At 45.8% G+C, this 23,542-nt stretch overlaps 1 protein-coding gene across 9 annotated transcripts in view; it reads left to right on the top strand.

Annotated features, from left to right (window-relative positions):
- KIF21A (kinesin family member 21A) overlaps nt 1-23,542 on the top strand; it is a 177,709-nt gene that overhangs the window by 98,973 nt on the left and 55,194 nt on the right. For 6 of the 9 annotated variants that reach the window (XM_054988273.1, XM_054988267.1, XM_054988272.1 and 3 more), the window contains 10 exons: nt 7,391-7,579; nt 9,128-9,327; nt 10,435-10,542; nt 10,850-10,918; nt 11,034-11,239; nt 12,310-12,463; nt 13,770-13,967; nt 15,463-15,564; nt 17,268-17,433; nt 17,907-17,927. In XM_054988273.1, the coding sequence (XP_054844248.1) occupies nt 7,391-7,579; nt 9,128-9,327; nt 10,435-10,542; nt 10,850-10,918; nt 11,034-11,239; nt 12,310-12,463; nt 13,770-13,967; nt 15,463-15,564; nt 17,268-17,433; nt 17,907-17,927 (1,413 nt within the window). The remainder of the gene's footprint in view (nt 1-7,390; nt 7,580-9,127; nt 9,328-10,434; nt 10,543-10,849; nt 10,919-11,033; nt 11,240-12,309; nt 12,464-13,769; nt 13,968-15,462; nt 15,565-17,267; nt 17,434-17,906; nt 17,928-23,542) is intronic. The other 3 variants (XM_054988270.1, XM_054988269.1, XM_054988266.1) reach the window with 1 other exon arrangement.

Here is a 23,542-nt window from a genome sequence, read left to right as displayed (position 1 = left end):
GACACCTGGGGCAAATCCACATTACTCATTCTAAGTCGCATGTTCCCCGCATTCCCCACGCAATCCCGAGTGCCGGTCGCATTACCTCATTAAACAGACGCATTTCATTCGCATTTCTTCTGAATATGTGGTCACAGGTTTTCAACGGGCCAATGCGCAATTTACGCGGTTTTTTTTAAAAACCACCCCCCTTCCTGTCTCTCCGGCCGTTCCGAGAGTTCCTATTGGCTGATTCAACTTGCAAGTGCTCCGTAGTCTGCAAAAGACTGTTTTTGACTTCATAGCATTGGATTTATTGATTATGCTGTTTCTGAATCAAATCTGGTAGTTTGAAAAATCATTTTGGGGTGAATCCATCCTCAGAACGGACTCGCGAAACTTCCTTTTTAACTGTTTTTTATTTTTTTTTATTTTATATTACTGTAATATCGAAATTACAAAATATTGAAATAATGACACTCCAAGGAAGTGAAACTTCAGTAAAATTCAGGCACTGAACTGTCCTGCATAGGAAATGCCCACGAAAGCTTCCCACATGCTTCCAAATTTCCAAAAAAGAAACGGGAGAGAGCCATCAGTGCTCTCAGTGGGGGAAAGAGAGGCATCATTCTCCTGTGGTCTGGAGTGGGGCAGTCGTCACTAATGGGTAGCTCCTCCTCCTTCTCTTTCGCAGGGCCGGCAAACTTGCAATCCTTCAGGGGGAGGGGCTCCCAGGCTTCCTCAGTTTTTTCCGGCCCTGCTCAGCAGGCGGATGCAAGTTTGTGCTCTCCGGAGCAGCGATCCTTTGAAGAAGAATTTTGCAGGCGCGGGCTCGCCGGGGCAAAGGAAGGCTTAGTCCTCCAACCCCCCCCTCCCTCCCTCTGCATTCAACCTCCAAAGGCGAGCGCAGAGCCGACGAAACCTAGCCAGCTAGGTCCCGGCTGCTGCTTAGAGACCCAGGGGAAAGCGGCAGGAGTCGGAGCCGCGGCAGCGCAGCCGAAAGGAAGCCCAGAGGCTCCAAAGCGGCGGGGACTCTACTGAACGCGCCAAAAGGAATCGTGAGTTTTAAACGGCCCCGAGGAGAGGCTTTTGGCGCCTTCGGGGAAATGGGGGGGGGATTGGATTGGAGGGCTGGTGGATGGACAGGGGCTTAAAAGCAGCCCTAGCTCGTTGCAGAAGGCCGGTGCAAGCCACTAATATACGGCGCAGGCCCCAGATCATGCCCCTTTTTGATTACGGACCTAGTTTGGTGCAAGGAAAATTAACTCCGGCCTCCCTGAGTATTCCAACCACAGGGTACGGAGGGGGGAAGTATTTATGGCCAGACTCTAATTCGCGCCCACGCTTACTTTCGCTTTAGGCTGCAAGAATTTGGCGGGAATGGCAGCCCAGGCTGGCACGAGTGACAAACAACCAGGGGAGTCAGACATTAATAACATGGACTCCCTGGAGAGCTCAAGTCGGCAACACCCCAACCAAGGGGGCAATGCAGGGGTTGGTGACCCTGACCTTGCAGGTCCAGAGGCAAAAGCAAACATTTTAGCATGGCTTCAAACAGAAATTAAAAGAGGCATTGATAGTGCAGTTAAGGAATTAAAGACAGCCTCTCAGGGAAAATGCAAACAGAAATCCAGCACCTCTAAAGGGAAAAGGAAACTGGAACCTAGTTCCCAAACTGAAACAAAAAAGAGAAAATTAAGTGAATGGCTAGTGGAGGACTCCAGTGAGTCTGATGAGTCCCAGGGTAGTTCTGTACAGTCACCTCACTCATCAGGAAGCGAGGAAGGGGAGTTGTCAGAGGAAGAAGAGACAGACCTAATTCAAACGCAACCTAGGCTTTTTCCTCAGGACATGTACTCCAAGTTACTTGCTAAAGTGCTAAGAACCCTGGAAATCTCTCCACCTGTGGCAGGAAAAGCGGAAACAGAGCCTGTTCACCCGCAAGGCCTGGCGAGGGCACTCCCCAAAATGGGCCCCAAACACTCAGGGGTTCCTTTGCCGGCTATCTTCCATGACACCCTAAGGATGGAATGGGATAACCCTGCAAAACCTAAACTCTACCAATCTGTTTTTCACAAGTTTTACTCACTAAGTCCTGATGATGCAAAAAAGATCAAGCTTCCGGTGGTGGATGACCCAGTCACCAGCCTGGCAACCACATCAGTCCTCCCTATGGACTCGGAAGGCATGCCTAGGGACCCTTCAGACAAGAAGATTGAGCAGGCCCTACGCAGAAACTTCGAAGCCTCGGCAGCGTCGCTGAAATCCTCAGCTACCGGCTCCCTGTTCGCCAGAGCGGCATACACGTGGGCATCGGACCTGGCGGCGGCTGGTAGGGAAGTTCCAAAAGAAATCAAGAATGAAGTTAAAAAGATAGCGTTGGCAGCAGCCTTTGCAGCGGATGCCACCCTGGATTCCTTTCAAATGTCCTCTAGGGCCATGGGCTTCAACGTGGCAGCTCGGAGGAACACGTGGCTGAGGAACTGGGACGTGGACCCCCAGGCACGCAGTAAGGTGGCAGCGATCCCATATTCCGGGGACAAGCTCTTTGGAGAGGCGCTGGACAGGTTCCTGGTGGAGAACTCTGAAAAGAAGAAGGTGCTCCCGTCCAAAAAGAGAGACGCAAAGTACAAAGGAAGGCAGTCCTTTCGTGACATCAAAAGACCGGCCAGACAACAGTCAGACAGGCCATTTAAAAATCGCTGGCAGACCAAGCATAGATCGGACAGCAGACCCTTCACCTTCAGGAAATCATCCTTTCAACCTAAAGGGCAGAAGAAAGCCAGTCAAGCATGACTATCCGCACAGAGAGACAACAGGACCAGTAGGAGGCCGACTTCAAGCCTTCGCGCCCCGTTGGAGACAAACTGTGTCAGATCAGTGGGTACTGGAAACAGTATCCAGGGGCTATTCCTTGGAATTCGAGAAGACGCCACGCAGGCGTTTCACCCAGGTGTTTCGAAATCCTTCCCATCGGAAACACCTGGAGATAAAAGGAGCCATCAAGCACTTGCTGCAGATCAGAGCAATAGAACCGGTACCAAGGCTTTGCAGGAAACAGGGTGTGTACTCAATCTTCTTCACCGTCCCGAAGAAGAATGGGGAAATCAGAGCCATCTTAGATCTCAAATGGTTGAGCCTCCACATCAAGTCCAGGAAGTTCAAGATGGAGACGATGAAGTCCACCACCTCAGCCATTCAACATGGGGACTTCCTCGCGTCCATAGATCTATCAGAGGCCTACTTACACATTCCCATCTGCACAGCTCACAGGAAGTACCTGCGCTTTGCGTACGACGGGGAGCACTATCAATACAGAGCCCTCCCCTTCGGCCTGAAATCATCGCCGAGAGTCTTCACCAAAGTGCTAATCACTCTAGTGGCATTCCTCAGAGTACAAGGAGTAGCCCTGTCTCCGTACCTGGACGACATCTTAATAAAGGCCCCCTCCCTCCATTCAGCGGAGGAGGCGGTAGCGACGACGATCGGCTGCCTGGAGGAACACGGATTTATCATAAACCAACAGAAGAGCTTGCTCTTACCGAAGCAAAGAATTGTCCACTTGGGAATGATTGTGGACACAGCTATGGACAAGACCTTCGTGTCCTTCGAAAGGCGACAAAAGATTCTCTCACTGATACGGGATCTCCAGTCACGGAAGTCGGTGGAGATCTTGCAGCTGGCAAAATTACAGGGCATGATGGTGTCCTGCCAGGATGCTCTGCAATGGGCCAGGTTCCATACCAGACCACTGCAGAAGTTCCTGCGCCCCCACCAGAGGTCCATAGCCCAGCGGTTGCAGATAACAGTGAGGTTTCCCCAATCACTTTCCAGGGACCTGGATTGGTGGCTGGCACCGAACAGATTCACCAAAGGCTCCCCTCTCAGGGAACCAAACAGAATGACAATCACGACGGACGCCAGCCTACAGGGATGGGGAGCCCACACCGACGACCGGTTTGCCCAGGGGCAATGGATGCAAAGCGAGAAAGAGGCCAGCATAAACCTCCTAGAACTCAAGGCCATAAGAAACGGGCTACTGGAGTTCGCAGACGTCGTACGGAACGGGCACGTCATGGTATACACGGACAATATGACAGCAAAGGCCTACATCAACAGACAAGGAGGCACCAGATCCAAGCGCCTGGGGGAAGTAGCGGACGAGATCTTCCTCTGGGCAGAGAAGAACATCAAATCGATAAAGGCAAGCCACATAGCGGGTCAAATGAACTCGGTGGCGGACTGGCTAAGCAGAAACAAAGTGGACCAGTCAGAATGGTCACTGAACAGCCAGGTGTTCTTATCGCTATGTCAAAAGTTCGGCACTCCAGAGGTGGACCTATTCGCCACCCTTGCCAACAGAAAGGTTCCGCACTTCTTCTCCAGGTTCAGGGAACTGGAGGCGAGGGGAGTGGATGCGCTGAGTCGGGATTGGCCTCGAACACTTCTCTACGCCTTTCCTCCAACCAAGATTATACCCAAGGTGCTTCAGAAAATTCTGGAACAGAGAGCGAACATTATCCTGGTCACGCCGTTCTGGCCGAGGAGACCGTGGTTCCAGGACCTCATGAGGATGTCTTGTGCGGAACCATGGACCTTGCCATCCAGGGAGGATCTACTGACACAAGGGGAGATCAGACATCCGAACCCGTCGTCCCTAAAGCTGACAGCTTGGCGGTTGAACATCGACAGCTCAGGGAACTAGGATACCCGGAAACAGTAATCACCACAATGCTGGCTTCACGGAAGAGTTCCACCAACAAAAGCTACAGTAAGACATGGAAATCGTTCACGGACTGGTGCACCCAAAGGGGTAGAGATCCTATGTCAACATCAGTGAAGCAGATTCTCTCCTTCCTGCAAGATGGATTGGAAAAGGGCCTGAGCACCAGCACCCTTAAACGGCAAGTGGCGGCACTTTCAGCGATTAAAGGATCTAAGACTGGGAAGTCCCTGACTTCGCATCCTCACGTCAAGAGATTCCTGAGGGGAACCATGCTGCTGAACCCGCCTCAGGTTCACCGCTTTCCAACTTGGAACCTCAACGTGGTGTTGAAGGCACTCACTAAAGAACCTTTCGAGCCAATGGCGACCTGTTCCTTAAAGATCTTGACCTTTAAGACAATCTTCCTAGTGGGCCTGACCTCAGCCAGGAGGGTATCGGAGATAGGGGCCCTATCAGTAAATAGGGAGTTATGTATTTTTCACCAGGATAAGGTAGTTTTGAGGACGGACCCGACTTTCATTCCTAAAGTCAATTCATCCTTCCACAGGGGGGAGGATATCGTTCTGCCCTCATTCTGTGCCAACCCCAAGAATGATAGAGAAAGAGAATGGCACAAATTAGATGTGAAGAGAGCCCTAAGCTTCTATTTAGACAGGACCAAATCGATTCGAGAGGGAGAACATATGTTCATCTCCTTCAAAAGCAGCTCCATGGGCAAGAAGGTTTCACTATCAACACTGAGTAGATGGATAAGGGAATGCATTGTGTTAGCCTATAAATCTAGGAACCTTGCCCCACCCGAAGGGATCAAGGCCCACTCCCTTAGAGGGGCGGCAACATCAGCGGCCTATAGGGCCTTCCCCTCATTAGACAGGATCTGTAAGGCAGCAACATGGAAGTCAGTACACACGTTCACCAAACACTATAGGGTTGATCAGCTGGCTTCAGCAGAGGCGGCGTTTGGTAGAAGGGTGCTACAGCACGTCCTGGACTAACCGAATGCCCCTCCCCTTGGGTAAACTGCTAGCATATATCCCATTAGTGACGACTGCCCCACTCCAGACCACAGGAGAATGGAAGATTTATATTCACTTACCGTGAAGCTTCCTTTCTCGGTGGTCTCGGAGTGGGGCAGTCGGGAACCCACCCATAAAATAAATATTAATATTAATAGAAGGGGAAATGGAATGAAGAACGAGCAAGAGGGAAAGAAGGAACATTAAGGTCAGGGGTCTACGGTTGTAAATAGTTCCACCTTGGTTAGTGGCCGGTTGTTTTGGCCGAGTTGGACTCTTGCTGTTTTCTAGTTATATAAGTTACAGGACAGGCGAGACCTGGATTGAACCTGCTTTGGGGACCGAAGAGGGCTTGGAAAGGAACTGAGGAAGCCTGGGAGCCCCTCCCCCTGAAGGATTGCAAGTTTGCCGGCCCTGCGAAAGAGAAGGAGGAGGAGCTACCCATTAGTGACGACTGCCCCACTCCGAGACCACCGAGAAAGGAAGCTTCACGGTAAGTGAATATAAATCTTCCATTATCTTCAATGATGTTTCTTTATAAGGCAAGATCGAAATAACGGAAAAGTGCACTACAAATTTTTTAAAAATGGGCGGAAAAAAAAGGTCCCGCCCCCAAAAGCGGTTTTCGAGCGGCCGTGTGACCGGAGGGATGCGCGAGAAAGACGGAGTAGAAGCAGGAATGTGAACGAAGAGGAAAAAATCATGGATTGGAGGCAAACGGAAGATATCCGATAAACATGCGGGTAATGGGTGAATGTGGATTTGACCCTGAAAATAGTTCTGTGATGTTACATCTTTCTTACGTGTAAGGTTTTTTCCTAATTAGATACTTGTTGAATCAAGAAGTCTAAACCCGCAAGGTCTGCTCCCTTTGTTATTCCAAGACAAATTTCAATCTAATTGGCAAAAGGCGACTCTGAAATCCCTGGGAAAATTGGGTCTTTCCCCTCAGAGTTTGCTAGTCATGGGGTTAGACCGGGAAAAATCACTCATTAAGCCGAGAGTGACAGACATTGAAAGACAAACAGATTTACTTAGAGCACCAGGTTTTATTTCTTCAGATACTACTAAATATATTGCCGCTCCTGCAGCCTATTTTTACTTTCTTGAATCCAGTAACTCCAGAAGGGCATTTACTTTAGCTAGAAGTTCGACTCTACCCTCTGCCGTTCTGGAAGGAAAGTTTAAAGCTGTCCCTTACTCTCTTCGGCTTTGGTCCTGTCCCCTAAGAGAAATTGACTCAATGGAGCACATCTTTAGCTGCCCAAGTCACAGTAAAATTAGAGCGGAAACCATCAGTCCGTTAGTAGAAAGATTCCCTGGAAGTTCAAATAAAATCAAACTTGATTATCTTTTGTCTGATCGGAATCACCAGACAACACGTCAAGTAGCAAGATTCTGTGCCCAGGTCTACAAGCAACGTAAATCGCATAAGGCAGACTGAATGCATTTTAACCTTTTAAACAACTAATTTATGATGATCTTATTTTTCTACTCTTATATTTATTCATCGTTCTTCTCCTGTATCCAGTCTCAACTGTTTTTAAACTGATTTGCAAATGGTTTTATATGTGTTGATCGCAGACTGTAATAATAAACTTGACGTGACTTGACCCCTGAGAGAGACCATCACAGTTGATAATCCCGTCCTATTCTGCTTAATTCACAGCAAATTATCAGGCCGATTTAGCAAACATCACGTGTGAAATCGCCATAAAACAGAAGCTGATAGATGAGCTGGAGAACAGCCAAAGGAGGCTTCAGACCCTGAAAAAGCAGTACGAGGAGAAGCTGATGATGCTGCAGCACAAGATCAAAGACACTCAGCTTGAAAGAGATCAGGTCCTTCAAAACTTGGGTAAGAGGAAGACTGTGACGAAGCTTTTCTTTATGCCTCTTAAGAGACGTCAATAGGACCACAAGGGTCTCCGGGGATAGAACTAAACGGATATCAAAAATTTAATGCTTATCAAAAACCAAAGTGCTAAGTGCTAAATACGTGCAAAATTAGTCATTAGAAAATCAATTTACAAGAAAGTCATACATAAGCCACCAAATAGACAAGTACAAAAATACAGTCAGTACATGTGAAAAATCTTGGTATAAGTGAGTTTGTTCGCAGGAACTCCAATGTCTCTGGTGAAAAGAACTGAATTTTGTTGGTTTCTTCTTCAACTAGGTGTGTGCAAATGTTCATGCTTCAAATTAATGAGTCATTGACGAAGGTGACCCTCCGTGCTTCGCTAGGAAAGCAGAAAAGCACAAGGGCTGAAGAGCACAAATGCTGATGGTAATTTCCAGCACACAGCCGGACGGGTATATTGCCAGCGTGATTACCAATTCCCGTTTCGTATTATCACTTGTTCACCGGCTGTATTTGAATAAAGGAGGTCACAATTGAACACACAAAGTATAATCACTCCACACCAGATCTGCTCGGACGGAACAATGCCGATATCAATTTAGTTCTATCCCAGGAGACCCTTGTGGTCCTGTTGATGTGTGTTATCTTTTCCAGGGGAGCTCCCTTTGTTAGCTATGCCTCTTAAGAGGGCTTGGTCATGGGCTTATTATGGCAGGATAAAAGGTTAATAGTGCTTCAGATCTTGGGTTGGACCCTCCCTGCAGTAGTGCAGCTCACTGACTTTGTGGTCTCTTTTGCCCTAAGCTGCCTTACAAGTAGGGTTTCCAACTCCGGCTTGGGAAATTCCTGGAGATTTGAGGAGAGAGTCTGGGGAAGGGAGGGAGCTCAGCAGGGATAGGATGCCGTAAAGACTCCTCCCTCTGAAGCTGCCATTTCCTCCAAGGGAGCTGATCTCTGTAGTCTGGAGATCAGTTGGAATTCCAGGAGAATTTCCGGCCCCCAGCCCTACTCACAAGGGTCAGTTGTGAGAGCAGATTTGGTGTAGTGGTTAAGAGCAGCAGGACTCTAATGTGGAGAGCCGGGTTTGATTCCCCACTCCTCCGCTTGAAGCAGGCTGGCTGACCTTGGGTCAGTCACAGCTCTCTCGGAGCTCTCTCAGCCCCACCCACCTCACAGGGTGTTTTGTTGTGGGGATAATAATGGCATACTTTGTAAACCGCTCTGAGTGGGTCTTAAGTCATCCTGAAGGGAGGTATATAAATTGAATGTTGTTATTATGTTATTATTAAGTGCATTGCAAAGTTCAATGGGGATAATCCCACATCAGTGCCCTTGTGCTGCTCCTTGGTAGAAGGGAGGGATATAAATTTGTTGGTTCTTGGAAACATAACTTCTGGATGTCTCCTTTTCATATACAAGTCTGAAACAGCAGCAGAACTGAAAACTGATGCTCAAATGAGATTTAAAAAAATGCTGATGTTAGAATTAGGTGCTTAGCATATGGTAGATATTTTTAAAAAATAAAAATACATTCTCATTTAGGTTCAGTGGAATCCTGCTCAGAAGAAAAGGCAAAAAAGATTAAAACCGAGTATGAAAAGAAACTCCAGTCCATGAATAAAGAGTTGCAGAGGTTGCAGGCAGCACAGAAAGAACACGCCCGATTGCTTAAAAATCAGTCTCAGTATGAAAAACAATTGAAAAAGTTGCAGCAGGATGTGTCAGAGATGAAGAAAACAAAGGTAGTGATTTTTTAAAAAATTACATAAACTTGTATACAGATAGCATCAGTCTGGAAGATGAACTACAGTTGTTTGCATTCATTTTTTCTGTTGAAAAAGTCAACAATAAGCACTGCAAAGAATAAAGACTGGATTTTTTCTGAGATGAGCATTAATTGTCTTGATAGAATGGAGCCAATGAGAGTACAGGTTGCCATTTAGCAAGTGATAACTTACTGTGGTGCCCTCATCGGGATAGCCCAGGTGAGCCTGATCTTGTGAGATCTCAGAAGCTAAGCAGGGTGGGCTTTGGTTAGTAATTGGATGGGAGACTTGCAACAAAGACCAAGGTTGCAGAGGCAGGCAATGGGAAACCTCCTCTGTTCATCTCTTGCCATGAAAACCCCACTAGGGGTTGCCATAAGTCAACTCTGACTTGAGGGCACTCTCCACCGCCACCACCAACTTACAGTGCGAGTGGACATATGCGAGCGACATATGCGAGTGGATCCTACTAGCTTTTTGCTGGAAAAATGCAGAGGGGGAGCACCTATTGACCATCAAAAAAGCAGTGCCAGGGATCATGGTGCCCCTGTGGACAAAGTCCACATTGGACAAAATCCACATTGGATAGGATCCAGCAGAAAAGCTGGTAGAATCCACTCCACTGATTCCATTGGTGGTAAGGAGAATTTCATCATACTTGCGCTTCCCCATTTTTCTGAGTGGGTCCACATGTGTAGCATGTGTATGATGCAACTGTTCCCCCAACAGGTGTTCATTTAATGGAGCAAGTTATCACTTAGTAAGCATTCATCTGTGTTCACTTGGAATAATTGCAGACCCTGAAAAATGTATAATACGGTGAGCTGCTTGTTCACCAGCTGCTCATCGATTCCAAGATAATACTAAGCAGGAAAAATACAAAACAATGCTATTTTTATAGCATTACTGGTGAAGAGTAATATGGAGATACCACTAGGAGCGGTGGAACAGTAATAGCCTTTTAGCAAAAGATATTTTTCTTTGTGATGGTAGTGCAAATATTTTACAGCAAGGTTTTTTGTTTGTCTGTTTGTGAAGCAAAATTGCATGTTAAAGGTGATTGAGTAACAAGTATTTATACAGGTTCGCCTGATGAAGCAAATGAAAGAAGAGCAAGAAAAAGCCAGGATGAATGAATCTAGAAGGAATAGAGAGATTGCACAACTCAAAAAGGAGCAACGGAAACGAGAGGTAATGCATAGATGAAGTTGAGCAGACTCTAACTTCTTCTGTTTATGTCATCTAAAGTGATTTGTGCTGTGCCATTTGCAAAGGTTTCTGGATTCTGCATGTGGGTTACGAATGGTTTATCCTATGGATACAGCAGGTTCATAAAGAGTTTCACAGGATGGCAAACACATTCACTTAACGCTATGGCAAGTGCAGTTGTACGTGCAAAAATTTTTCATGGGATCTGACCCATTGTTTATTTTGTAAATATTAGATTGGTTCTTAGGCACATGAGCGAACTTTATTTTTGATGGCTTTTGTTTTACAGCATCAGCTCAAGCTTCTGGAGGCTCAGAAGAGGAATCAAGAAGTTATTCTACGCCGCAGAACAGAAGAGGTACCAGAATATTTTGGAATGCATGACTGTTATAGCAAATTATGGTATCGTGTTGTTCTAATTGATAAACTCGCTGTGGATTAACTGGATAATATTCTGTCTTTTGTTGTTTTAGGTGACTGCACTTAGACGGCAAGCAAGGCCTGTGTCAGGAGGGAGGGTGAGCCGGAAGCTGAGTTCGCCGGAACACACTAATCAAGAACCAAATTCCAGTGTGTCGTCAGTAGAGAATGATGGGTCCAGAGCACCATCACAGCAGAAGATGCGCATACCTGTAGCCAGGGTCCAAGCATTACCAGCAGCCACAACCAATGGCACTAGGTAATGCTAAAGGAACATTTCTAGTTTTTTAAAAAAATAAATATAGACCTAAAAGCTGATTAGGGAAGCTTCATGTTATGCGGCTTTTCACTCCTGACTCTTTAGCAGCTACTATAATAATAACATTTGATTTATATACCGCTTTTCAGGATGACTTAACACCCACTCAGAGTGGTTTACAAAGTATGTTGTTATTATTTTAGTGTTGTATTTTCTGGTCCCTATAGATTTCTCTTTTTTGAGGCAATGGGACATTTTCAATACAATTTAGTCTAGTTTGATATAAACATTCTTCTGTCATTAGGATACTGGAAAATTTCCTAACAGCACCGTTTGTGGATGTATTCTTTTTAGTAAATGGGACTTTGTGCATAAACGATTGAGGGTAACAACAATTGATAACTTTGATCTTACAGCTCTGAGATGAATGTGAATTGACAAATCTGATGTAGCGGGAAAAGCTGTTATGCTAATTAGATCTATTCTAATTGAGCTGCATTACTGAAATCTCTTAGCAGTTCCATCGTATGTGAAAGTAGCTGTTTCTTGCTTATGGAAGAGGAAAATTGGTATCCATCAGTTTTAATGATGTTCTGTAACAGGGAAATTTAAATTTGAACATTCATCTTTTGGAAGGAGATAGTAATGGGAAAAATCTAAAATTACAGGATTCTTAAAATTGAGGCATACAAATCCCTATCCCATACTTTCAACATTATTTTCTCACCTTCAACAGATTTCAGATCTGGAGCTTTTCAGTTGCGGTGAATATAAAAAGGGAAGATGATTTGGGATTTTCTTACAAACAGGAATCTGCTGTCCAGCTTTGGGGAAATTGTTACCTTATAATGTATTTTAGGGCATTCCCACTGAGATAAGCTTATAATACCGCTAAACTCAATTATTTCAGTTTTGCAAAAATTAATGGTCCACTTTTTGTCTCCCTCACCCTGCCAGATTTCCAACATTAAAAATACTTGTCTCTCCAAGAGGAAAAAAATTATTACTGATATTGCATATGATAGAAATTTATATGATTTGAACAGCATAAATCTTTGAATTGTGTACAGGAGCAAGTATCAAAGAAAACCAATGACAGCAAGAGTGTATTCATCCAAGGCAGCCAGAATGAAGTGGCAGCTACTTGAACGCAGAGTCACTGAGATAATTATGCAGAAAATGACCATATCTAATATGGAGACAGATATGAATAGATTACTTAAGGTAAAGTTTTCACAGTGCAATTTGTAGGTTACCGTTCATATAGGTTTTTTTACTTTGGGGAGAAGGATATCACTTATTAATTATTTGCTGTTCATCATTTACTGTTTACATTCATACATTGTTATGTTCTGGCAGCATTTTCAAAGCTCTTGTCAAACTCCAAAGAAAACTGGAGGGGGTGGAATTCCTGTTGGCTTCAGCCGTCTCTGTTCAGAAAGGCATATACAAAAGTTGCTTTTAAAAAAGCCTTTATTAGAATTTTTGACCCCAGCCTTGGACTCCAGAATATAAGTTGAATCTTTGCATGATGTGAAGAAAGTGAATGAGGCCTCACAAATAGAATTTTCAGGGCTTTTTTTCAGCTGGAACGTGGTGGAACGGAGTTCCGGAACATCTGGAAAATGGTCACATGGCTGGTGGCCCTGCCCCCTGATCTCCAGACAGAGGGGAGTTTAGATTGCCCTCTGCGCTGCTCCCCTCTGTCTGGAGATCAGGGGGCGGGGCCACCAGCCATGTGACCATTTTCTCCGAGGGCAAACCACTGAGTTCCACCACCTCTTTTCCCAGAAAAAAAACCCTGAGAATTTCTTCAGTGTACATACATTCATCTTCCACTCATTGGCTTGGATCCTGTGGAGGTTTCTGTGACGAGAAAGAAAGATCTCCAATTTCTCCCATAATGCTATTCGTAGGCATCGCCTGTTAGTCAGGAGCATCATCTCAGGTAGCATTCTGGGCTGCAGTGGACAGAGGGAAGTGGGACAGTCACACTGCATGGACAGAAATCCCACCTGCTGGAATTTCTATGGATCTAAGCCACTAAGTGGAGGATAAGGCTGTGATCCTATATGTACTAACTTGAGAGTAAACTTAATTGGATTTAAAAATAAATACGCATAGGCAGGGCTTTTTTTCATGGGGTACACACCCGAACCAAGTACTGGCACCTCTTTATGAAGTACTAGCATCTCTTGGGTATTTGGGACTTGGGCTGAGGGGGAGACCATCACAAGTGCTGGCACCTCTTTTTTAGAAAAAAAAAGCAGTATGCATGGAATTGCAGTGCACTGCTTGTGATGTAGCTGTGTCTGTGAAACAGCACTGAAAATAAATGCAACGCTATTTCTATGACAGCTGATCGTTATAAAGATAAATTTTTATAAAGACCAGTTGTGGTAGAAATAGCATTGCATTCGTTTTCATTCTCCGTCCTCCGCAAATGCAATCATGAATTTAACAACTTTGTGCTATTTATTTTCTGTTCCCTAACTCTCTCCTCCCGCCCTGTACACTTTTTCAAATTTAGCAACGTGAAGAACTTACAAAAAGGAAAGAGAAGCTTTCAAAAAGAAGGGAGAGAGTAATCAAAGAAAGTGGTCCGGATGCAGATAAAAATATTCACAACATCAATGAAGAAATGGAGTCACTGGCGGCGAATATAGATTATATCAATGACAGTATTTCTGAATGCCAAGCAAATATCATGCAGATGGAGGAAGCAAAGGTACGTTTGTTGAGATTTTTGCGCTCGGGAACTGCATTGTTCTTAAATGCTATTTTGACATAGTAAATAGTTCACATATACATTTAAATTAAAACAGCACAGCCAGATTGTGATGTATGATGATTGTTTTCGAAGATATTAACACTTGTTGATTATGATTTCTGATTATGAAAGGCCATAGCTGTTCCTTTCCATTCGTACCAGTGTCATTTTAGCTTCCTGTCATGGCCCATCCTAACCTTGGGGAGAAAAGGGGGGACCTGGGTGAAGCCGTTGGGGAGGTAGCCCAGCTGAAGAGCAGAGGGGGGAACAGACAGGCAGAAGGCCAGCCAGTACAAGCTCCCCGTGGAGCAAAGGCCTCTTCTGTTGTAGAGGTCTTTTTGGGAGAAAGGAAGTTAGCTGTGGGAATCAGGAATGTGGAGTGGTCTAGAAGGGGGATAAAAGGCCCTGACTGGAGGAAGTGAAGGGAAAATCAGCTGGCTGGCATAGGCAAGAAGCTGAGAAGGAGAGTAACCAGTCAGACCTGAGGTCTTGTAGGTGGAGAACCCAGAAGTTCCACGGGACAAAGGAGGAAGTACTCAGGAATACAAGGCGTAGCATTTCCTGGAACATCAGTAGTCTAGCTCAAGGCTTGCTCTGCAGAAAGGACCAATGCTTGAAAGTAAACTTGGAACCTGGCTGAAGTGGGTAGAGGTTAGGATTAAAGAATTGGCTTCCTGACTGGATTGGGACTGTTGAGTGTGTATGTGACTTGAGCATGTGTCGGTCCCATAACAACCATAGACAATCCCATGGCTGTCGTGGTAGCTACAGAGTCCTGAACATGACCTGACAAAGTGACCATGCTGTGTATGCCGAAACATCCAAGAACAATCATCCTTAATACAGCTCCCAAGATTGCCTCTATCCACTCAACCAGGGTGCCCACTGGCTGGCTAAGTGGATCCCAAAGAGATCCTTAGTATTCATCACAAAGTACACATAGTCAAATCTGGCCTCCGTTTGCACTAGGAATGTGCTGATCAAGGAACCAGTGGCCATCCGCCCTCCAGCTCGGGAGTGAGGAAGGACATTATAGCCAGGTGGTAAGACAGAGTGACCATATCTGATCCATCCATCCAGGTTTGGGTCAAGCATACCCAGGTCTGCCTGCTTTTTACACAACAGGTTTCTTATTTCTCACAGACCTGGCATTGCACCACACTGAGCTTGAATTGGAGGTATGTAAGAGAGCATCTCCCACCCACATCTCGATGGATGAGATGGAGCTTAGAGAGGCAGTGAGCACTACCACCCTGTCTCCTTGCTACCACCCTGTCTCCACCACTCTTCGCACCACTCTATGCACTAACTGAATTGCTAAGCCACATTATAAATCATACAATAACCAGCTCACTGAAACCCTTGCCTCTCCCCCTCCCCATAACTCATATGGGAACATGTAGCATTCTGTTGATTTTCTTAACTACTTTGTTGTCTTCCATTGTTTGTGTAGGAGGAAGGAGAGACTCTAGATGTCACAGCAGTGATCAATGCCTGCACTCTAACAGAAGCTCGATATTTACTTGACCATTTTCTTACCATGGGCATTAATAAGGTAACACAAAAAGTGACCATATGACTATATCTTTTACTGAGTCAACACATTGGCCTATTTAGCTTAGTATTGTCTACAAGCAGGGCTTTTTTTCTGGAAAAAAAGGTGGTGGAACTCAATGGGTTGCAAGCACAGGGGGTAACTCTTGGCAGGAGGTGGTGCCTCTAGTACCACATGTGTGTGCGCAAAGTGCGTGCACGCTCCCAGGGCCAATGATGTCACTTTGGGTCAGCTGGAACAAGGGAGGAGTTTTTAAAAGTTTAAATCGCCCTTGGCGAAAATGGTCACATGGTTGGTGGCCCCGCCCCCTGATCTCCAGACAGAGGCGCGGAGGGCAATCTAAACTCCCCTCTGTCTGGAGATCAGGGGGCAGGGCCACCAGCCATGTGACCAATTTCAAGAGATTCCAGAACTCCGTTCCACCGCGTTCCAGCAGAAAAAAAGCCCTGTCTACAAGTATTGTCTGCTCTGATTGGAGGTGGCACTCCAGGGTCTTTGATTCTTCCCAAGGTCTGCCTGAGATCTTCTAACTGGTGATCATTGGACTGGCACAGAGTCACCCAACAAGCTTCATGTAGTGTTTGAACACTGAACAGGGGAGCTTTTGAGCCAAGGCATGTTTTCTACTCCTGAATCATGGCCACTTCGTGTTTCGCTTCACAAAGGAGCACAATGGCCACTTGTTTGCAATGGCAGTCCAGAGTCTGCTGATGAAGTCTAGTGAGGAATGAGGAATCTGTCAGCAGACAATCTTCTGGGCATCCATAGAAACATATTGAGACTTTTGTTGGATTATTGTTGAGTTGTATTGATTAATAGGTGGTACAGTGGGTTCCTCACAAAACATGTGTTTACCTTAAAAGGTTTTTCGGTTCAACATAGACTATTTAAAAACTCTTGGGAAAAGATTCTTTATATATTCAACATACTGGCTGGGATCCTGTTGAAATTTAATGTGAGTGGTTGGATTTCTTCCTGTGGAATATGACTTTATCTCCCACACACCCCACACCCCGTGTGAGTCCCCCAGGGCCAAGATGAAAGATGGGATACAAATAGTGTAATGAATACACATTGTTGGGGGAGTTGGAGAGGTGCAGTGGGAAAAACTGGAAATGGTGAAAATCTTTCCCTGTTCCCATGCGCACAGACCAATGCGACGGGACCCAGCACATTGTATGGAAAGAAACTAGTACACATTTCCTATACCCACTGCTAGTTTTGTCAAGATGTTGAATAAGAAGAGAATATTCTACAGTGAAATAAATGTTTGTACAGATCTCGTTAAGTACTGTCGTTTTTTCTGAGGAAGAACTAAGCAAAATTCATGACAATGCAACATTTTGAAGTAGCTGAAATGAGATTGCCTGAAACCTAGAACAGACATTTTTTTTACAGTTTGTTTTCCATCGTTTTCTAAACATCGAAGCACCTTTGGGTTTTTGCATAGAATGTGGGTATAATTACAGGGCAAATGCCACACATGAAGCTGCCTTATACTGAGATAGACCGTCAAGGTCAGTATTCTTGAAGACTAGCAGCTGTTCTCCAATTTTGTTAGTGCCACAGAACATAGACCACATGGCCCTCAAGTAAACATTCATTGGTTTAGGATGACAGCCATCAGCAGTCAAGGTGTAAATTAATATAATATTTACAGATTTATTCTAAGGGGAAAACCAAGCTTTTTGCATCTTTCATAGGGTCTCCAAGCAGCCCAAAAGGAGGCTCAGATTAAAGTTCTTGAAGGACGCCTTAAACAAACAGAGATCACTAGTGCTACTCAAAACCAGTTACTGTTTCACATGCTGAAGGAGAAGGCGGAATTGAATCCTGAACTGGATGCCTTGCTGGGCCATGCTTTGCAAGGTAATTTGGGCGTTCTTCAAAATGGAATTATTCTGCATGTTGAGATTGCTTATTTTGCACGTTGAATTAAGTATTCTTCAGTCAGAATATTTGTGTGAATAGATGCTGTACTTTGGGGTAATAAAACTTAACATTTATGCACAGAAAAGCGTTTTTTGCAAATATTGTGTTCAAAAGCAATGAAACGCAGGACACAACATAGTCCGCTGTTATAACCTGCATTCAGTATTCATTGCCCATGTAACCTCCTCAAAAATGAAGGACTTCACGAATTGGAGTACGTTAAGCGAAAATTCGCACCACTTAAATCCCCGTTCTCTCGTGTGTATTACGCATATACTACGGCATCTATTCTGCTAGATTTTAATGGATTGTTATAATATCATGTAGGACTATATTTCTTACTCTGCAAATTGGATCTGTTTTGATTGGTGTGTTGCTTTTTGTTTCCTCCTTGCTGTTGTTTTACACAGACCTAGATAGTGTACCACTGGGTAAGTATATGTAGCTTTCTGTGTTCTGTACAGCTGCATGATACTAATGATACACGTACACACTAACTGGTGCATCATAACACGTGAGTTTGTATGACATTTGCATGTCCTGTTTGGGAAACATACTCATTATTACCTGCTTACAGAGTCCTTTATCTTTAGGGATGCCGCTCCTACGCAGATTCTTTGGTAACAATTGAGGCAGACACGAATGCACCCAATTATGAATATAGTATGAATCAGGGCTTTTTTTCAGCTGGAATGCGGTGGAACGGAGTTCCAGAACCTTTTGAAAATAGTCACATGGCTGGTGGCCCCGCCCCCTGATCTCCAGACAGAGGGGAGTTTAGATTTCCCTCCGTGGTGTGGAGGGCAATCTAAACTCCCCTCTGTCTGGAGATCAGGGGGCGGGGCCACCAGACATGTTATCATTTTCTCCAAGGACAACCCACCTCTTTTCCCAGAAAAAAAGCCCTAGTATGAATGCTCATTCACTGAGACGCTGATACGTTTGCTCTCTCTCTCATCTTTAGTTACTGTAGCTGTAGCCTACATAACGATTTTTTTCAGACAGAACGTAACACTTAACATTCATTCAGTTCATTCTAGCGATGCACAGATAACAACTTCTTGTGCAGCTAAGTGCTTAATAGCAATTCAGCTAATGCAGGCTGTGTTATTCATTTAACTGATGTATGCTATAGTTGATAAGTTGCATTTTGCAGAGATAAGGCTGCCTATTATTATTCAGTAGCAGTACTTGTCCAATAGGTAGTGAGTAGAATCCATGTTTGTGTTTGAGTTGTAGAAATGCCTGTTTTTGAATGCCTTTTCTTTGGAAGACCAACATGCAGTTTCAACAAGAGGGCGAGCAATCTGACGGTCAACTTTGCTAAACCCTTTCTTAGAAAAAGAGGAGAGCTTTCAAGCTCTAAAACAGTATATCAGCAACCAGTCTGTTAAGTGTTCTCAGGCCATGTATAGGCCTTTTTGTTATAGTTTTGTTCTGTTTACAGATAAGTAGTTAGTGCTATCATAGGAGATGACCAGCCTTGTGTATGGATGTCATATGTATCTTCAGGTACAAATATCAAGTATAGTAGTACCTTAGCTTTGGGCTAATGCTCTTCTCTGCTCATACAGCTGTAGGGAGGAAGTATTGACTAGAGGTAGGCATGAACCAAAATATAAACCAAAGTTTGTCACGGGCCAGGCCATTTTTTGGTTTGCAAACCAGCGGTTCCTCGGAGGGCATTTTTGATGAACTGCAATGAACTGCGACGATTTTTAGGCCGGTTCGTTTGGTTCATTTTTAGGTTCATTGCTGCAGACAGCCTAGTGCCAATCAATCAATTTTCTAGGCAACGGGGGGATGGGCTTTCTGCAGACCTTTCTTCTGCCCCGAAAGTGACGTATTCAAGAACAAATGAACTGGTTCGCGAACCAGACAATTTCATGCCAGTTTGTGGTTTGTGAAACACGATGAACCACGAACTGCAATGAACTGCCATTTTGCCGGTTTGTGCCTGTCTGTAGTAATGACTAGGGGTGTGCAAGGAAAAAACTTTCGGCTTTCTTGTTTCGGGATTACCCGAAACAAGATTCTCTACCGGCATTAGCCGAAAGCCGAAACAAGAATCTCTTTCGGGATTCGGGATTCGGCATTATTTCGGCATTCTTTCGGGATTCTTTCGGGTTTTTTTGCTGGGAAAATGCCTCCGTCTTTCAGGACGCCTGGAGGAGGCATTTTCCCACCAAATAAGCCCAAAATTGGTGGGGACCTTCCTCTAACCCTTCTCTAACAACTACCCAAGTTTCAGACAGATTGGACTTTGGGGGGCCATGTTATGGCCCCCCAAAGCAGGTCCCCCCATCCTCCCCATAAGAAAGCAAAGGAGCAGCATATTGTTAGCATGCTGCTGCTGATCTCTCTTCATTATTTCCTATGGGGAAAAAATGAAGAGGCAGGCTTCCTTTGCCAGGGGTGGCATTTTGCATGCAAAATGCCCCCCAGCCCTCAGGGGCCCTTCTCCCACCCCTCCTCCCACCCCCCACCAAGGCTCAGCCTGCTCCCACTTGGGGGGGCCATTTCATGGCCTCCCCAAGTAGGTGCTCTAATCTCTACCACTGACAGCTGGGGGAGGCTTGTGTTGCCAGGGGTGGCATTTTGCATGCAAAATGCCCCCCAACCCTCTGGGGCCCTTCTCCCACCCCTCCTCCCACCCCCCACCAAGGCTCAGCCTGCTCCCACTTGGGGGGGCCATTTCATGGCCTCCCCAAGTAGGTGCTCTCAGCCCCTAAAGTCCACCCCTCACAGCCCCACACAAACCCAGTTCCCCCACCCCAGCTGCCACACACAGACCCAAATCCCCCCAGTAGCCCCTCACAGACCCAAATCCACCCCCACCTGCCCCACACCCACCATAACCCCAGGAACAGGCTGGCCTGCCCTCCCCTTTTGGGAACCCCTAAACTCTCTTTCCCAGGGCAGTTCTGCACAGACAAGGGGTGCCACAATGGTGGCAGTGCCAAATCGTCCCTGGGAAAGAGCACCTGCCCTGGCACACAGACAACCACCCCCCTGACCCCCCCACCACCCGCAGAGAAGGCTGGCCAGCCTGCCCCATTGTTCCCTATGCTGGGAACCAACCTCCCATCAAAGAAGGGAACACAGACACACAATCATTAAGTTTAAAAAACCTTTATTTTCTCATTTTCAAATTACAAGTGGTCAACAAATCACAACATATTACACTTATTGTCCCTCATAGCACAACACAACACAATTAACTACACATCAGAGAATCTTAAACACAATTTTTTTTTTGAAATGGACAAACAGTAAAGTTTTGAACATTACAACAGGTCACATAGTGAGCGGGCACAACAGGGCATGGAAACAGAAGATGATCATAATAACTACCAGCCTAATACAACTCTCCCTCCATAACATGACTTAATGGGGGGGAACCACAGCAACAAAATCCCCCCCCAACCCTCTGGGGCCCTTCTCCCACCCTTCCTCCCATCCCCCCACCAAGGCTCAGCCTGCTCCCACTTGGGGGGGCCATTTCATGGCCTCCCCAAGTGGGTGCTCTGCTCTCATCTCTACCACCGACAGCTGGGAGAGGCTTGTCTTGCCAGGGGTGGCATTTTGCATGCCAAATGCCGCCCTTCTCCCACCCTTCCCCCCTACCCCCCACCACATGCATTCCTTGACAATCAAGAAATCTGGAGTTAAATATAATGTGCATGTAAGTCCCTCAAAGACAGAAGCAATATGGAGGTAATGACCCATTTGATTTCCACAACCTCAGACACAATTAGGGATCCGTTTCCCCTTGGTGGGGGATCCCCCACTCTCACCTATCACCCCGAAGGGGGAAAGTCAGTGAATGAGCCTTCAAGGTACGCTCCAGGGGCTGCTGCCGTGATGTCACTGATGTCATCTGGCTGCCCTGAGAGTATGCCTGTGCTTTGCAGTGGGCTGATTTGGGCCCTACAGGCCAAAGCAGGATCCCTTGTGGCCCAAATCTGCCTGCTGTGAATTGTGCGTGCTCCCCAGCCTTGTGTGATGATCACATCACCTCCTAGAACAAACATCATCATGCCAGAGCATTGCCATTAAATGATCATGCGTGTGTGAACAGACCCTAAGTATCCTGTAGGCTTCAGTGATGGTATAGTAATGTTTTCACTCACATTATAGAGAGAGAGAGAGACAGAGAAGGGGGGGAGGCACTGAAGCTAGATTATTTCTTCTATTTTACTGTCCCCTTCCAAAGCCAGGGTGGCATTGGCACAATGCCCCCCTCCCCCCGGCCAGAGCCTTAGTACCAGTATGCATTGACAGGCCCATGCATCATAGTCCTTTTTGAGACCCAGCCAAGTTGTGCCTTTTGGAGAAAAATGTTCAAGTTGCTGGTGGGGGTATGAACAGTTTTTAGATATCCACTGTAGTGCAATGGCTAGAGAGTTGGTCTAGAATCTGGCAGACTCTGATTCTGTGCCTTGTAGGCTTGATGGATGTTCTTGGCTCAGCCTAAGTAAACAATTGTGTTGTGTTTTCCAGAGGCAGTCTACGTGATTTTGGGGCCCTGGACAAATGTTCTGGACGGGGCCCCAGAACCAGTGCCGCCCCACCACTGGCTCCTTGCCAAGGCCAAGCAATTTGGTCACCTAGGCCCCAGATAGAGTGGGCAGGAGTGCGTTGTTTCCTTCCTCCCCCCCCTCCACCCCCTCCAACAACTAAGAAGGCCATCGGTGGAGTCACTCCAATGTGAGGCATGGAGCAGCTGTCTATTGTTAGCCTGGTTGTGATGAGGGTGAAACAAATCAAGGGAGAACAGCAATGTGTAAACCACTCTAGGTTCCCATGGGGGAGAAAACCGGGGCATAAGATAAACCTTTAATTTGGTGGGGAGGGGGTATATACATTTTATGTGTATGTGTCTGTATGTTTTATGCATTCAAATCACTTGTGGTGTACTTTAGAATTATATTGAGCTCCACAGTATCCCAAAAACCTTGTCCATGTATTGCAAACCGCAGTCAATCTACCACATCTAGGGTATTCTTCTTTTCCCTACTGCCTTCAATTTTTCTTAGCATTATTGTCTTTTCTAGTGAACCTTGTCTTCTCATGATGTGACATAAGCACTATCATCAATTGATATCTTCAAGGGAGAAAGCAGGCCTGATTTGGTCTGGATCCCACTTACATGTCTTTTTCGGAGTCCATGGTACATGTAAATTGAAACTTTCTTCCCACTTCACAGTGTGAATGCTTTTTCCTCCTATGAGCTTAGTCTAAATTTTACTGTACTGATACTGCTCATTTGGCCAAAAGGCCTGCCCTTGATCAATGCCACATTAAATACTTCATAATAAAAAAATGTTTTTAGAACCATTTAAAAGTGTCCTTCAGTGCCATACGCTGATTTAAAAAAACATAAGCTAAATGTTTGGGAACACAACCAGATATGTGAATGACTGAAATGCAGCCCAATCCCACTGCTACTTAAAATCCATTTTTGATGGAGGTCTGGATTGTCTTACATTGGTGTCATTGGGCTTGGAATCAGGAACCTGGAAGCGTTCCATGGGGGCTACAACTTTCATGCCAAGGCTAAGAGGGTGGGAACGGGATCTCTCTGGGGTGGCAAACTCTGGCCTTGGAAGTTACTGGCAATTTGGGGGTGGGACTTGTGGAAAGGAAAATCTGAGTAGGGATCTCCCCCAGAATCCATGGTCCGCATTTGCCCTCTAAAGAGATTGCCCTTGGAAGCAGCCAGTTTCTCTGTAGGGAACTACTCTCTCTAACCTGAACTCAAGCCCAACCAGGAGTTTGGCAGCCCTAGGAAAATTTCAGAAAAAGATGGCAAAGGAGGGCCAGCAACTGATGGAGGCATGGAAGCCCACACCAGGACAGTAGCAGGGGCCTACTTGGGCACAAGGGACAACCAGTGCTCTCATCCCCCATAGTCCACTCCTTACAGCCCCACACAAACCCAGTTCCCCCACCCCAGCTGCCACACACAGACCCAAATCCTCCACTCAGCCCGTCTCAGAACCAAAACCACCCTCAGCTGCCCCACACCCAGTACCCCAGGAAC

This window comes from Eublepharis macularius, chromosome 9, assembly GCF_028583425.1.
Source record: "Eublepharis macularius isolate TG4126 chromosome 9, MPM_Emac_v1.0, whole genome shotgun sequence".
NCBI classification, from domain to species: Eukaryota; Metazoa; Chordata; class Lepidosauria; order Squamata; family Eublepharidae; genus Eublepharis; species Eublepharis macularius.
The sequence above is the reverse complement of the archived record's forward strand: the minus strand, read 5'-3'. Positions and strand labels throughout refer to the sequence as shown.